A 16,661-nucleotide genomic window follows, 5' to 3' on the forward strand; every position below is an offset into this window, starting at 1 on the left:
CACAGATGTGAGTCAGTGGTCACCGTCTCTTATCAGTGAGTACTTTTCAAGGAAATTGCCTGGAAGTGACGGCTTCATTGAAGCGGTTGTAGCTCACAGTGGATGTGCCGTGTGCTACACACAAAAAATGCCTGAAAAAACATCCCGACTTGCAGAGCAACTTAGTCAAAAACCTGCCGCAGTATCGGGCACGTTCGGCCGCAACAATCCTCGACAAAGCTGCGAGACCCTGGAGGGTCTGATTACCATTGTGAGCGAGGTGTATTGTAGCCCAGATTAAGTGCATTGTGCTGTTTTTAAAACGAATAAATCGTGATAAATCTCCGGTATGGTCATTGTGTTTTTTCCTATCACCAGTTAATGAATGTGACACACAGACGGGTGGTAGATTTGTCAGTTTTATTCAGTATATCTTCACACACATTAAGAACAGGCTGGTTTAGTTAGATCACACACATACATCCACACACACACAAACTCACTATTCATTTAGTGATACTAATAATTAGCATTGTTATCATCATCATAATATTAAGGGACTTTAAAGACTCGTCTCTTCTGTGCTTCCTTCGACCCCCGGACAGAAACCTCATGCAAACAGGAAGTACAGAAGAGATCAAGAGAACAACATTCTTTAGACGGAGGAAGGGCTCGTACAACAGAAGGAACATAGTTTGAGTTAATTTAATACCTCTGTATAATCACTCAGGTGAGACGCTTCTCATGGAACAAGTTGATCAAAGAGCCAAAATGGTAAACATTCCATGAGGCCCAAATGTGTACAACCTAAACTGGGTTCACATTTCCATCAGGATTGGTTTCCCATCCAAGACTTATCTGTCAATATCTCAAGCAACGGAAATCAATAAGGTATCCCCCTTCTCATGGTGTCCTCAGGCCTGTTTCTATAAGCACTGAAGCTCATGCCAAGACCAAGCAGATGACAAATCTGCTCCCCAGAGCCTTTCTCAAACTACTGAGGCCGACAGTTTGTCATCTTTTTTTTACAGTTATAAAATCGATCAACTCCTACAGCGGGATTTCACGGTGGTCAGAACTCGTGATGCATGGCAGGAAAAGTGTTGCTTGGACTGAGTACCTTTTCATCTACCGGGCAATGTGTCCCCGGCAATCTGCTGAAACGTTCTGATGATCCAGTTGTTCTGGACTTTTGATCAAAATGTCGATTTTGAACTCAACTTTGACTCAATGACTCTCAATGTGTTGCAGCAGGGACGCCCTTTGGAACGGTGTAGGCCGTGATATCTGACTTGGGTGTGACACTAATATAAGTGATATGTACAGAGTCTAAATCTAATTAAACTGAGTGACTACAAGAGATTTTTAAAAACATGTCTATAATAGGTGTTCCAAGAATGTGACCAATGATGTTTGTTTAGAGCGAAAAGGTTTGTTGTGCTTTGGTCGACTGAAATGAAGGATCAACTGAAGACAACGAACGCCTCTGCGACATTAAAGTGAAGACCTGCCACTTTGCCTTTTTAGCACAGATGCATGTAAACGGGGCAAACTGCTGGTTGGAGAGCAGCTTGTGTTCTAAAAGGATTTGTCAGGTCAGTTACCTCCAGAGCTCTAGTGCTTAGCGAACTGTAGATCGCCTAGCATTCGCTCAGTTGCAAGGTTTGTCAAAGACAGGTACAAAGCATTTTTATGTAGGTCTGTCTTTGTAGGTTTCATCTCGTCTTCATCTTTCGCTTACACGTCACAGAGGAACGGATAAATATTGTAGGAATCCTCATAAGAGGTTGATGCATCAAAACTCCTCAACCTTTACTTTTTAAGGTAACTTTCAAGATGAAAAGAAGTCAGTAAACGCTTCATGACGATCGTTGTGGAGTCAAACTTGTTAAACCAAATCTGACCTGTCAATGTGAATCCAGTCAGTGTGAACTCTTCTTTCAGAGGGGGCTAGTTTGAACGTTTTTGTCCACCAGAATTTGATGGACAACTTAACGGATTGCTCAACATAAATTGATAAAGATGGTTTCCTAACGTTCGGCCAGCCCTGACATCAGCCTCACGCATATGGATTCGTGCCAGCCATGAATACGACTCCACCACTATAAGCCCCAGGACACCAGGATAGTTGACATCTTGCGTGACAGGAACTTCAGGAATTAAAACCCCCACCCTGGCACTGCAGTTGACTTGTTGTACCCATTGAGGTAACTAAATGGAAAATGACCAATCTTATAACTTTCTAATATCTTTTACCTCTGTTGTGTGTCTACCATGTCAACTTCTGCTGTAGTCAGCTGTTGATGCCTCAAGAGAGCATCATGGGAGCTTCTTCGCTGGTAGAGGTGAGCTCTGGTACATTTTCAGATAATTCCAACCAATTGTTAAAACCGTTTGTTCTGACCACGAGTCTTCATCAATCTGGTTTTACTCAAGAAGGTTTTCATGGTGGAAATGATATACACCATCACCAATGTTTGTGAATGTCCGGATAATGTCAACAATCTCCTATTATTGGGAGGAGACTTGGATAAAATCCTCAGTGAAATGTCAGAGGTCACACCAAAACCAGCCGAGTTCACCTTGAGGTGGCTGATCTCAGAGCCGGAAAGCATTCGGGAACCTGAACGACAGACAAACTTGAGACAACATTCCCCCAGTCACTCTGGTCCAAAGTCCACATCCACACAGAGTGACAACATCTCTATCTAATGCTAAGTAGTAACAGCTGTCAAGTAGAAATGGCACTCTGTAACCATGGAGATATACAACCTTGTAAGTTCAGGTAAACAAAAAACACCACCAACCACAACATCAATGGATCACCCTTGAGCTTTCTTGAGGAGGTCCTTCAGCCTCTGTCAACTCTTAAGCCTCAGTCAACAGATGCACCTTTGGCCTGTATTCAGTCAAACACGTCGTAGTTGTTGAACTGGTCCAAGACAAATCAAAGAGGAATCTGCTGAGCACTCCTCAGTCCACATATGCTCAAAACCAGATTCCTATATCACTGAATTTAGATCTTTTTTATCCTTTCAAGTAGGAATCAGAGACTTGTGGCAGACCAGAAACACCCATCTGCCAACACTGTGAAATACAATTGTCCGTCGCCAAGTCACGTCCTTTCCATGGCAGGACCATGCTTTTTTATAATGCGGTGCAACATACAGTAGTGTTAGGGCCTCCATATGATGACCTCTGTAAGCCACGGTATACCCATCATCCTTTGTAAGAATGGGTAATCAAGTACATGAAGTCCTCTTTGTAATGCAGCATTGACGCAGGGTTTAAGGATCAATCAACCAGATTCAAGGTCTGTCCACGGGAGACGGTTGAGTTAAAGGTATCCGTTAAGGAGACAATTGTCCGGTGACCAGTTCCCTGTTTCTTTCGCAGTAACCTGAAAGCCACACTTTTGTCCGAGGTTAAACTGCTGCAACCTCCTGTGTTTTTCATTTCTGAGACCATCGCTGAACTTTCTAACTTAGATGAGTTCTGGTTTCAGTACAATCTCACGTCACTGCACACTCGTGTCTTCCATCGGCTTGAGGTCAGACTTCAGTCTCTGGAGTCTTTTCCAACATGCTCCAACGTTTGGCTTGAAACAACACACATCTGTGAAACTTCTAACACATATTACATTAACAGCAAAAAACAAGTGCACTTTGTAGGATTAGGTACAGTATACCAAAATTTGATGGCAAAAAGAGACATGTCACTTTTACACTCCGACCAACTTCTGTGATATTTTTAGTCCCGATCACATGGAAAGCGTCCTGCCGAACAAGGCGGTATGTTCTTTACTGCTGAGACTAGATTTTGGAAAAGCAGTTGATGTAATAATAAAAATCTGTTCATATAAAAATGACACAAAACATTTGTGAAAGTGTCAGGTGTGACAGGTGATTATCATGACATGGACAAGGCTAACAAACGTACAATGCGTTATTTTAAATTCCTTTGACTTTGATTTTTCGACACTGACACGAGTAAGGGCTATCATAAATGAGTGACGTCTCTTAAACACGGCACCAGCTACAGTATAACGACTACTAAACAGCTGTTGTCGGGTAAAAACTCGCATCTGACCATAAAACTACCCAAACCACAGCTGAGCGTTGAATATGTCCAAATTAAAAAATGGAAACGTTTTCATAACAAGGCCAATGTATTGCTTTGCTATCAAGGCTTTCGGGGGGAATTTATTTACACACAGACGCTTGCTGATGAAAAATATTGCTAATTGCAGTTTCTAAGGATACTTGAAATACACCAGCATTGTTAATAACTCTCTGTCAATGACAAAATATAGTCTACCTTTATGTCTTTTTGTCACAAAATATCAACTTGTCTATCAATCTGAAAAGATATAAACATCAATATAGTACAGCCTCCTAAAGTAGTTTTCTCCGGTTCCTAAAGAGCAATGACATTTTTTGTAGGATGATGTTAAAGTCCATCAAGTTATCAGTTCATCATTCATTAAATTCTGTGGGTTCAGAGTTCAGACTGGGACTGAATGTAATTTGTGCGATGTCTTAAACGACCTCAAATTCAGAGAAAGAGACAAAAACAGGAGTGATGACGTGTTCATCTCGGTTTTGTTTGCTGCTTTGTTTCGGTCTAAAAGTGCCCATTGTTGATTCTGGTTTATACAAAAGCTGTTCTTTGCTGAAAGACTGACGCACAGAAAACCAACTGATCCGTGCACCCTAAAGCCTTCAGTACAGGATCAAGTTTCCACAAACGCAGAAAATCTGACAAACTGTCTCCCATTTCATATACTACCCACCTCATTCCACTATCCTGACAGACTTCTTCACAAATATGTCCTCAGCAATGAATGAATCAGTCTTCCCTCTGTCAGTCACAGTGAATCATCCTCCTACATTAGACCCGGCATGTTTCCAGATTTCCGTCATCACCCAGGACAAGTGAGGTGTCTTCTGCCAAACGTCAACTGTATAAAGTTGTCCTTTTCTTGTTCCTACATTCCTACAGATGTAGGAATTGCACCGCCATTTCTGTCGGGGGCATGAAGCGCCCTCTGGTGGCCATATTTCATTTGTAATGGAAGTTTTCAAAGGGAAAGATTCTCGTGCTTACGACGTGAGGGTGCTCACGTCATTACAACACCCAAGACGATTGTGTAACAGCGTTAATAGTAGATACTGTGGATGGACATATAAGGTTATATCCATTGAATTTGCTTTTAATTTCTTGAAAGAATGTTTCATTTGATGTGGACCAGTCCAAGTTTTTCTGGCACTTCTGTATTGGTTCAGGTCGTAAAGTTGGGAGAACACAGATTGTAGAAAATGGAAACCTCCCTGTGGTAAGCACAACTTAGATGTCGACATGAATTCTGTTTGCAAGGTGGCAGTTATAATTCTAACTTCAGTTTGGTATGAGCACAGCAATAGCTTTTGAAATATCTCACTAATTGTGTTTGCAAGTTAGATAACATCGTCCAATCAAACGAATTTCGCTGGTCAACTGTTAGTGGCTAATGATGACCAAGAAACTAACAATGCCTTCGGGGAATGCCAAGACGTTTCATATGAAAAGTACACGTGTAAAGAATATACGTTTGGAGTTGGGCGACTGACTGACATGGCACAAATTCAGTTTTTTCGAAAGCTAGAATTAAAGCTTAAACGGGTAACTGTGCCACCTTAAACTCCACATGAACCTTCTGAGACTCTGTTACTAACAACATGGCAACACTCGCTCTCCTTTCATAGCCGCTGGATAAGGCCGAGACATTCTTTGTAATGTAACACCTTTTTAATGACAGATAAAGGTGGATGCAAACTTAATAAGGGCAGAAGTCGTCATTTTCTTGTCATTTTATAAATCACTGAGAGCTCTGTCGTGCATTAAGCCGATTTCCCACTTGTCAATAAACCTGCTAACACCCGCTAACACCCGCTAACATCCGGCTTTTTTACTTAGTGTGAGAGGTTACAATCTGCATTCAGACCTGGGTCACATGACTCTGCGTTCAGACCCGGGTCACATGACTCTGCAGTAGACCCGGTTAATTATCGCCTCAGCTCTGATCGGCATTGATGGGAACACCAAACCCGTGTCGACACGCTAAAGCTCCGCCCCCTTCCCGGCGCGTTGCTATGCTCCGTCGGTAACTTCTGCGACTCCTCGTCATCTCAGCTACAACCTCCGCCCGTCTATGTCCGAGCAGCGCTCGAACATCGTTCTAAACTTGTCGGCGCCGAGTTTGATAAACAGACTGAATGAGTGACAGATACAATAAAGACCTAACCACCGAAACACCTTCACTGGTTACTAACCCTGTCTCCTGTTTGTGACGTCAGACGGTGACGCAGCAGAAAAGAGACCGACAGGAGGATACTTCACTGGCAATGGGAAAAGAGACAATCGACATCTATAAGCGGGTCTTCCTAATTTTAGGTGTGAAAGGGGTATTTGTTGTTCAAATTGAATTAACCCTTGATGAAATCTGAGTAAATGCCTCTCCTTAAAAACACAGATACGACAGAGTAAAAGCTTCCAAATCAGAGCTGACCTAAATTCTAGCTCCCAGTTGAAGAAACCATTTGTAATTACTTCGTGCTTCCAGCGGACTCTTTTCCCATCAAACTTCCAACAGGCAAGATAGTCCCTTCAATAACAAATGCTGAATAACCTAAATGTATCAATGTGAGCTAACTCATCCATAATTACCAGCATCTGTGTTTAAAACCTCCCCGATTTTTCAGAACAAGCTCAGCAAATATGTCTCAAAAGGTGGATGCCAACATTCATGTTCTGTTCTTTCCTTGTCTGGGTGACGAACGAATTTGAGTCAATCACACTGTCTCCATGACAAGAACGACTTTGCCACCATCCTCGGACGTCGGTGTTGTGGTGGAGGTTGAGTTACAAAGTAAATGTCCTTCTTCTGTAGTTATCTGACTTCTGGCGGGGCAGTCTGCACTGTCATGGAGATCAGTGTTTCCACCTCCTTTTTTATCTCTCTCCCCTCCGCCTCCTCTCCTGCCATCCTCAGTTCTTTTCCCCTTCTCATCCTCATCCTCCTCTTCCCCATCTTCCTCCTCCTCCTTTACCTGACACCTGCACACCTCAATCCCAGAGTCACCTGTAAGTCGTCGATGTCTATACTGGCTCTCATCTGCTCCCATATCCTCATCTTCATCATCATCATTTTCCTCCTGATCCTGCTTCTCATCTTCATCTTCCCAGCTTTCAGGTCCCGGTTCAAAGATATCCACACAGGGGGAGAACAGAGTCTGTTTGGGAGGGGACTGACTAGCACGAGGCGAGGGGGAGAGGGAGGAAGCGTGGCCAGAGGAAGATCCACCTTTGTTGGGCTGGTGCAGAGCAGTGAGGGGGTCCAGGAGTAAAGCTGGGGCTGGGAGAGAGGTAGGAGACAGGGCTGGAGCAGAGGGGAGGGGAGGAGGAGAAGGAAGTAAAGGGGGTGAGGGTGATGATGGGGAGAGGACTGTAGGGGCAGACTGACAGTGAGCAGCTGAAGATTCAGTTATGGTTGGGCAGGAGGAAGAGGAGGCGGCATGTGTTGGGGAGAAGAGCTCTTGGGCAGGAGTGGACAGTGGACTTGATATGAAACCAACACTAGAACATAATCCAGAACCAGTATTGAAACCAGCCTGGACATTTAATGGTAAGGGACCAGTAAGGTCTGACTCTGACAGCAGAGGCAGAACCAAAGAAGGACCTGAATCTGCTGCCATCACATGTGGATCTAGACAAGATACAAGAGCAGTGACAGCCCCTGGTTGCTGGGGCGATCCTGACCTTGGGCTGGCAAGGCCCAAGGATAGACTCGACTCAGGCGACAGTTCTGGAATCTGACAATGGCCTAATATAGGTGAGGTGGGAGATGAATCTGTGGCTGGGGTACGGTTTAAATCTGCCGGTTTTGGAGTCGGAATGGGGTACGGTGAGCATTCTTGGACAACTGGGGTTTTCGGCCGTGAATTTGGGCTAAGTTTTGAAGGTACCGGGTCTGGAGCTTGGGTAACAGTTGTTTGTACTGGGTCTGGAAAGGGAGTAAGGTTTGTACTTGCTTGGACTGACATTTGGGTATGGTTTGAAGGTACTGGGTCTGGATCTCCGGAAATGTTGGTAAGTAGCGGGACTGAAAATTGGGTAGGTTCTAAAGGTACTAAGTTTTGATCTTGAGTATATTTTGTCGGTACCGCATCTGGAACTTGAGTAAGGTTGGCAGGTACTGGGCTTGAAGCTTGGGTAAGGTTTGATGGTTCTGGGATCAGATTAAGGCTGGGAATTGGGTCCTGTGTTGAGACAACAGGAGAGCCAGCTATAAGATGTATCATTCTTTTAACATCTGTGGATGGTACTGATGTTGGGCTACTTGGAACAACAAAAGTTTTTGATAGATCAAGGGTCTCTTGGGATTCGGTGGCTGTAGGGATGTCAGAATTGCAAGCTGCTGTGGCAGATGGGTCTAACATTGAGGTGGTTTTAGGTTCGTGGGTAGTTTGAGGGATGTCTGTTGGGCCCTCAATGCTTATTTTTTGGTTGTAGGAGAGTGTTGTGTCAACACTTGGACTGGGGAGTGTATTTGGGCTACACATGGTGACGATGTGGGTACAGGGTGCTAGGTCGAGCTTTATGGGAGACAAAGTTTCTACTGGAAGAGCCACCTCTGATTCAGTAGAGGGCAGAGGGTGAGTGGGGACTGCCTTGGTTACAAGCGCCACAGTAACAGTCTTGTTGGGAACCGATGAGTCCGTGGCAATAGGTTCCTGTGCCTCAGAAGCAACTTCATCATTGATATCAATGGCTACAGTGGCAACCATCCTCTCTGAATCAAATTGTGTCTGATTTACCTCCAAACAGTATGCCGCAGCAGAAATAGTCTCCATTGTGACATCAAGAGTGAAGGGCACCGCCTCGCTGGGAGTGGTGGCGTGGCTTGTGTCAGTCTCATACGTAACAGGTGCAGATAAGGAGGAGCTACATGGCGAAGAGGGGCAGCAGGAGTCACAGGAACAACTGGAGCTACAAGATAGGCACAGTTTTTATTCATTTAAATTTGACAACATGAGCAAATGTAGTGTATATTCAAAGACACCAACTGTCATCAGTATTTCCTGACTGCTAATATTAATTCCTGAATGGTGGTACCAGCGCTGGCAGTTGTTGTTACCTGTTGTCGGAGCTGAGAGAAGATGGACCATCGCTGAGCGTCTGGTGCAGCAGCGGACCATGCTGCGTAAGCAGGTGGGGGTCAGTGGTGCGGGGCGGCTGTGGGTAACGAGGGGTGGTAAACACTGAGCTGTAGGGCGGAGGAGGGGTGGAGGGTTGAGCCGCCACCTCCTCATAGGATGGGAGCTTCAGAGACGCCAGGAAACCTAAAATCAGCCGAATGGAGCCAGGTTAAAGCTAATGTGACATGTGAGCAGGGGGAAACACTGTGAGCCTTTGGAACAGCCGTCCCTAACTGTACTAACTGCTGCTGACCAGTTAAAGAAAAAAAGGATTAGGAAAACTCAAAAGGAAAACACTCACTAAATTCAATCTTTAAGACAAAGTCGACTGACCTCAGAGCTGAACATTTTCACTAAGTCACCTGACAGCCAGGAGTCAATCACAAACACACCCAAAATGATGCTGAGAGTTCAGTTTGTAAGCAGCTATCAGACAGACAGACGGACAGATGTCTTACTGAGGTCCAACATGGAGGAAGGGTAGGAGTTGGCTCCGTGGTAGGCCAGGAGGCTGATTTCTCTCTGTCTCTGCTGCTGCTGAACTCTCAGTTTGGCCCGACGGTGTCGGTAGGCACAGCAGCAGCTGAACAGGATTAGGACCGTCCACAGCAGCCAGAACCCTAAACACAACACAAAAACTTTATTAAGAATAAACCACTACAACTCCAAACCTGTACGGCCAGAGCATTTCTTTTTCTGACATATTCTAAATTAACTAGGTAGCATCTTAATTCTCAATAGGTGGGGACTGATTCCTGAATATGATGTTCATATGATGTTTAGGCAACTGAAAGCCCAGGTTTAAGTATACGTAGGATGCTGATGCTAACAGGAAGTACTATCGTGCTAAAAGCCTGCAGGAGAGCATATCAAACTTACACCATAGTTCGTAGTAGTAGGTGCAGCAGCCGGTTTCTCCACAGCAGTGTCCTGTCTCGCACAGATAACCTCCGTTAGCATTGGCTCCGGGGCAGTATCGCGGTCTCCCCAGCAGGGGCAGGCTGCCACCAGAGTGGTACTCCATCACACCCCTGCTCTGCCCTGAGCTAGCCCCGCGCCACTGCTACCTGTTGCTGCCTGTCGCTAGCAGCTAACAAGCTGTTAGCTGCAGACACTTAACCTTGGTCAGTGTCCAACTACATTTTTTAGGTTATTTATTTTCCAACTGAATTTCTGTGTCTGGTTTAGATTGATTCAATGTGCTTGCTAACTGCAAGTAGCAAGTACAAACAAATCTACATTTTCGGAGCAGATGAAACGCTTGTTTTGTTTGTGCTGCAGCTGAGATGGTTTCACAGTAAAGCAGCAGCTAGCCTGACAGGTTAAGTGTGGTTTCGTTTATAAGAAACTACTGCACTCATAACCCAGCAAGATTATATAGACAGATTCGGGCATGAGTCAGGGCTCCCCTAATCTGAAGCCCCTAACAAGCTAACAGGCTAAGGCTCAGTTAGCACCAAAGTGTGTTTGCAAAGCTGCTCTTCAAAGAATCGTTCGTCCTCCTCGTTGAAGAAAACCAATCAGAAGTTTCACTGCATCTCTGCTAACAGGTAACAACTCTGAGTCCTGCAGCTGAGAGAGAGAGAGGGAGAGAGAGAGAGAGAGAGAGAGAGAGAGAGAGAGACAGACAATAGTTTATTGATAAACAGAGCAACAGAACGTCTCTCACACATACAGCACAAACTACTACAGGCCTGTTTGATATTCATCACTGCACCGGCTCAAACCACAAGCCGACACAATGCTCCCTCTCTTTCTGTGACACACACACACACACACACACATCTGTACATCTATACTTTTGAGGACCATTACTTCCATAATGTATTTATTCTGTGGCCTCTGTCAGGACTTGAAACCCAACTTCAATACATTCACTGAACTTTGTTAGCACCAACTGTGTTGCTAGGATACCATCGAGCACCGTATTCTGAAATGTAAGACGTGAGTCTCATCAGCACCTTCAGAAAACAAGCATACAGCATGCGTGTAGCTCTGTCCGGTATCTGCGAGTAAGCCTGCCAGTGGTTCAGGTGTTTTCATCACTTTTGGGAGGTAAAGTTTGATCGTTGCATCGAGTTCAGTTTGTTTAAAGTTCAAACAGAGTTTTAAGATCACACCCTGAACCTTCAGCCCAATCTTTCCCCCTGCCTTTGGAATGTTCAAACCAACGTGGTACCAGTCCTCAGCTTCCTCATGGACCTGATGAGGAGAGACAAGATACACACACACACACACACACACACACACACACACACACACACACACACACACTGCTGCAGTTTCAGAGCAGAGTGCAGCTGGGAACACTGGTGGTCTGTGAAGTCTTCTGCCTGCATGCTGCAGTGCTAGACTCAAACACACACACACACACACACACACACACACACACACACACACACACACACACACACACACTAGGAAACTTCTATAAACTCTGACAGCGTCTGCTTTGGATAAATTGAGAGCTTATGGTCAGTAAATGCAACACACACACACATTCATAAATATATAAGAATCAGAGGCCGGCCTGCTGGAGGAGCACAGCTCACAGTTGATCCTTTTAAGCCCTGTGTAACAACAATTCTGCAATATTCCTACAACTATGGAAGCCTGGAGCGGACATGCACCCATACATGCCATTTACTCCATTTTCCTGTGATAATGAGTTATCAAGATCTCAACTCATTTATCTCGTTATCTCGAGATAACAACGCTGGTTTCCTCGTGATAACGGGATAATTCTCGGTCGATGTAGAGAACAGAACAACAGGCTGCTCACTGTGATGTTACAGAGCGGGACATGCTGCCACGCCCACGCTGACGAGGTAACCCAGCGAGCAGGAGCGTTCCCCTAACATCGGCCAACATTAGCCACCAGTCCTAATTATGTTTGAAACAAATTGTTTTAATCTAATATTCAAAGAACGTTTAAAGATATTTATCATTTCAAATAAAGTTCTTGTAACGTTAAACTGAAACTAAGACAAAACGTTTTAACTGCAATGTTCTGAAGATCTGTTCAGGATGTTACTGAGGACGGGGACGTCAGAACGCCTTTTATAAAACGCTTGCTCGACGTGACATAAAAACAAAGGTAGAACGTGCTGACTGCAACACTCTGAGGATCCTTTCAGGACGTTAGCTCGGCCTGAACTTTCAGAACGTGATTTATAAAACGTTCCTGAAACGTGCTTTGAACATTCTCACTGCAACTTTCTGAAGATTTCAGAACACGTTCTCCTACTGTAGGAGCCAATAAGCACTCCGGAGCTTATACATGGGAACCACTGTTTGTCTGGTCAGGTGTTCAGCCCGGAAGCTGAACAGTTTTTGAACACACACACGCTGCAGTAACTGGTGGCAGCGGTTTCTCGTGTTGGATGTTTGTTGCATGTATTTGTATTTTCGAGTTTATTGGACACTAAAAGGAAGAGAAAATAAACGTTAGTGTTGCAAGGAAAAGCTTGTCTCTCGGACTTTAATTCAACGGACATGCATCAGACCCGGGTAAGGTGCGTCAAGCAAGTAACCCGTGGTGTAGCACCTCAGCCTTAAAGCGTTGGCTTAGCCTCTATACCTACTGTTAAAAGGAACATTCTGGGAACCAAATAAAAACTTCCGCCGCGCGTAACGTTCTCAGAACAAAACTTTTCCAGCTGGGAGTTATGATCATGTGACGTTACCGTGGTGCAGCGCTGTTATCGCGAGTTAGACGCGATCTTGAGAAAACAACTGAAATGACTCGATATAGCGGGAAACAGAGTAAATAAAATGTATGGATGCTGGGGCTGCAACTAACCACTATTTTGATAGTCGACTAGTCATCGATTATTGAAACTATTAGGCTGGTCCACTAGTGGGATCATCATTAATTGCATAATTAATCAATGGCTCTTATTTAGCTACCAGCTTTAAAAGCACTAGCAGTGCCCATGACCTCAATTTCAGAGCGCTTCTCGCAGGCACTTACTGTTGCTAGGTTACGAAAGTTGTCTGGCGACACGTCCGCTTCACTTGGTAGTGATAGTTAAGTCTTTTCTAAATGGCTCTGTGTGCTTCATATTTGCTTTAATTCACTACATTGTACAGAGAAATGTTGGAAATGAATCGTGTCCTGGAGTCAGCAGCAGCTCTGGACCCAGAAACTATACACTCGAAAAAACCAAACGATCCACTTCTCCTGTGCCATTGTTGTTGACAAAGTCGATATCTGAAGTCTCGCCTCTTCTTGATTTTGATTGGTCGGTGAGGGAGAAGTGACATTGACGAGAGCGACGGTGTTCCAAAAGTTGAACTATTTTTGTGCTGAGGACGCTGAGCTGCATGTGTTTGGACGTTAGTGGACACAGGCCCTCTCTGCACTGGCTTCCCTTGAAAGCTAGAACAGAATTTAAAATCCTTCTTCTTACTTACGAAGCTCTTAATGGTCAGGCATCATCATACTCTCTCACCTGCTCTTCTTTGGCGTGATGTAATTAAAAAACCTCCTGTATTTGGGACTTGCCTTCCCTGATCTGGTTGAGCACTACCCAGACCATCTTGTATTTTACTTCCGACTATTACTTTAGAGAAAATGAGGCGTTTGTTCAGCCATAATACAGAATGACGAACATGTATTTGCAGAAATTCTCCTGTATTATTTAATAAATGATCAGGACCAGCACACGGCCTGGTGTTACCGGCCTCTTATGACCAGGAACCATGAGGCCATGCTGGGCAGTAATCCACACAGTAATCTGTTTAACAGCAGCAGCATCGGTTCAGGACCACGGAGAGCACACGGCCGGAGTGCCACAGGACTTGACTGAACTGTTTCTTCAGGTGTGGATCCTTCAGCTTCACACCAACCTGTTGTTCATATGAAATCAGAATTTTAAATACTCTCTGCCTGACATGAATCAGCGGGGTTTTAAATCAATTTTGAAGATGTTAAAAATAAAACAGTTGGAATATTGTTGGGTCTCCATACAGAGCTGGCCCAAGCCCCCACCCCCCAATAAACCCGCTATTGATAACAATAAGACACACAGAGGCCACACGTGTGCGTACGATATAAATATGACCGTGAAACACCGTCTACACAGAGAAACACACTCATCATACGACCCGAACTAACGCAGTAATAACTACGTATTTATTTCAAGTGTGAATATTCTCAGCTGCCCAGCCTGCAGGCGGACCCTCCAGCAGCCGTTAACGGCGGAATCCACCGGTAGCAGATAAACAAAAACAACCGTACCGCTCCATCCATCCGTCCGTCCTCCTCGGTGTCAGCTCGTGGGCCTTGCTGCTCTCTCCGTCGGGGTGGATGGTGTGTGACTGTCGGTGATCGATACCGGCCTGCTATCTCCGTTTCTCCGGTTCCCCGCCTTCTCGCTCTCCCTCCTCGGTGCGACCCTCCGCCAGCCCCGCCGCCATCAGCGCCAGCGGCACGTAGAGCTCGCGCGGCATAAGACGAAACACTTCCGCCTTCTCGCCTGTGTAGATTTCAGAATAAAAGCCCTTTCGACCTGAACGTTGGTTTTATTTTCCCATACGAGAATATTATACATACGGAACATATATTCGAAAAGAACGTTGTTTAAAAGACAGACAACTAATATATAAACAAATGTTCCAGTATCAGAAACAGGCATGTTGTCAGAACATGCTTTAAGAAACATATTTATAAAATATTTGTATTTGAGTACTTATTTGCGATCTTTATGCCTTAAAGGCTTAATATGCAACATGTTACACATGAATATATCATAAATCAAGTAAGTCCTGTGTAAATGACTTCCTGAAGCAGAGTGAAGTCAGACTCCCTCTGTGTGTACTGTTCTCCGCTCTTTCTTGACATGGACTGGACGGCTCTGCGTTCCCGTTTCATGCTAGTTCATGTACTAGAGGAACATTAGGGACGATAGCTAACTCACTGTTTATTTGAATTTGTACTGTTACGCTTGCTCAGTGTTCGCAGCAGTACAATGCTGGCTGCGGTCTACTGCAGCCCGAGCTCTAACATGCATTCTGCCTACATGAGCCTGTACAGGCCTCCCAACCAATGTCCATTGTTTGCTCTGTTATAATTATGTTCTCTTGCTGCTACATAGTAGAACATAACACTTAGCAATGTCTCCCAAACGGTACAGCAGATAGGCCGGGCGGACACAGTAGCAGGTTGTAGGTTGGGGGGGTGGCTGCTGTATTCCGGAGGTGTGGCCAAAAAGAGCGTTTGTTTTGGTTTCATGCTGGTGCTCAAGTGCGACACCTACTGGACATGAAAGTCCCATATTCAGCCTTAAAATACGATTTGATTTTTTTAATGAAGATATTGCAGATTAAACACCTAGGGCACAGGGATATCGGAGTGTTATAATACCTACAGTCAGGTATGAAACCTGATCCTTAACATGACTTGACTCTCTGTCTGCCTACCACTTCTCCTTTCACACATGGAACAAGCTTTAGCTTTTAGCTGGATCAAAGTTAAGGCTATGTGCGTCTGCTTATTACTTCCATAACTGTCAAACACTCTGTCCATACCTCTTATAAAAATACATTCTGCAAGGACAGTGGAATATGTTTCTTGTTATATGCTACATAAAGGAGGTTTATGTACAGTTGCAGTAGGTAGACAATAATACACACTTTTAACATCTGACACGACTTGTGCATCATATGTCTGATACTTCTAACATCTTTAATGCACTTATGAGTCAGTCAACCTATTCTCAAACATGGTGTTCGTTAAACTTCCAATCTCGAAGATTTCCGTTTCGCTCTCTCGGGCACCCCCTAATGCGATAAACGGTAATTGCAGGAGGACACTTCCCAGTTTAACCCAATGACTATATAAAGATTGACGACGCGTCTCCATCTGCTCCCATTGTACAAAAGTATAGCATGGCTGATGGAAAACGCGTCACTTTTTCAGTCCACAATAATACTATATACTGCAAATGCAAAGGCTTTCATCAGTGGGCCACAGGCTCCGTCAGCATTGAGTTACAGTGATAGAGACTCAACAGACATTTATTTACATCTTAGAGATTATTACTTTAAACTACTTGAGCACGCTTGGTCCCATTCTACCTCCTACAAGATGTGGTAAATATAATATCTTCTCGAAATACTTTCAATTTGTTAAGATCATACGATTTTTTTTACTCAAACCGGAAGTTCCGCGTGTGCCTGTTGTTTGAAACTCGACGGCCCCGCCATTACAGCCACCCGCCGGTAACGGCACCGAGTCTCCTGCAGTACATGGTCATCAGTGTGTCGCTTCGATCAGAGCAGGACACAGTAGAAATAGAGCTCAGAGGAGCCGTTTCTCTCTCTTCTATTGTTCTACTCCAGCATCCGTACAGGAGACGGCCTGATTCTGCTCCAGTACGTGACAAACATTTTTTTAAGTAATGCCCGCGTGCAGGAAATATTGATTAGAGGAGCAATCGGTAA

The 16,661-nt window shown here is 44.6% G+C and overlaps 1 protein-coding gene across 2 annotated transcripts; it reads right to left on the minus strand.

Moving 5' to 3' along the window:
- Window positions 1-385: 385 nt before the first annotated feature.
- On the minus strand, window positions 386-14,619 carry LOC138600668 (uncharacterized). 2 transcript variants are annotated; one of them, XM_069672143.1, is made up of 5 exons: window positions 14,458-14,619; window positions 10,095-10,781; window positions 9,674-9,835; window positions 9,155-9,359; window positions 386-9,006 (listed from the first exon to the last, which is right to left on the minus strand). In XM_069672143.1, the coding sequence occupies exons 2-5, from the start codon at window positions 10,237-10,239 to the stop codon at window positions 6,810-6,812; spliced, it is 2,709 nt and encodes a 902-aa protein (XP_069528244.1). In that variant the 5' UTR covers window positions 10,240-10,781; window positions 14,458-14,619; the 3' UTR covers window positions 386-6,809. The 2 variants fall into 2 exon arrangements, with proteins under 2 accessions (XP_069528244.1, XP_069528243.1); XM_069672142.1 differs by having other exon boundaries at window positions 10,095-10,787.
- Window positions 14,620-16,661: the final 2,042 nt, after the last annotated feature.

The sequence above is a fragment of the Semicossyphus pulcher genome, unplaced genomic scaffold (assembly GCF_022749685.1).
Source record: "Semicossyphus pulcher isolate SPU_LCO1_2020_fin unplaced genomic scaffold, fSemPul1.0.p SCAF_21, whole genome shotgun sequence".
Lineage (NCBI taxonomy): Eukaryota > Metazoa > Chordata > Actinopteri > Labriformes > Labridae > Semicossyphus > Semicossyphus pulcher.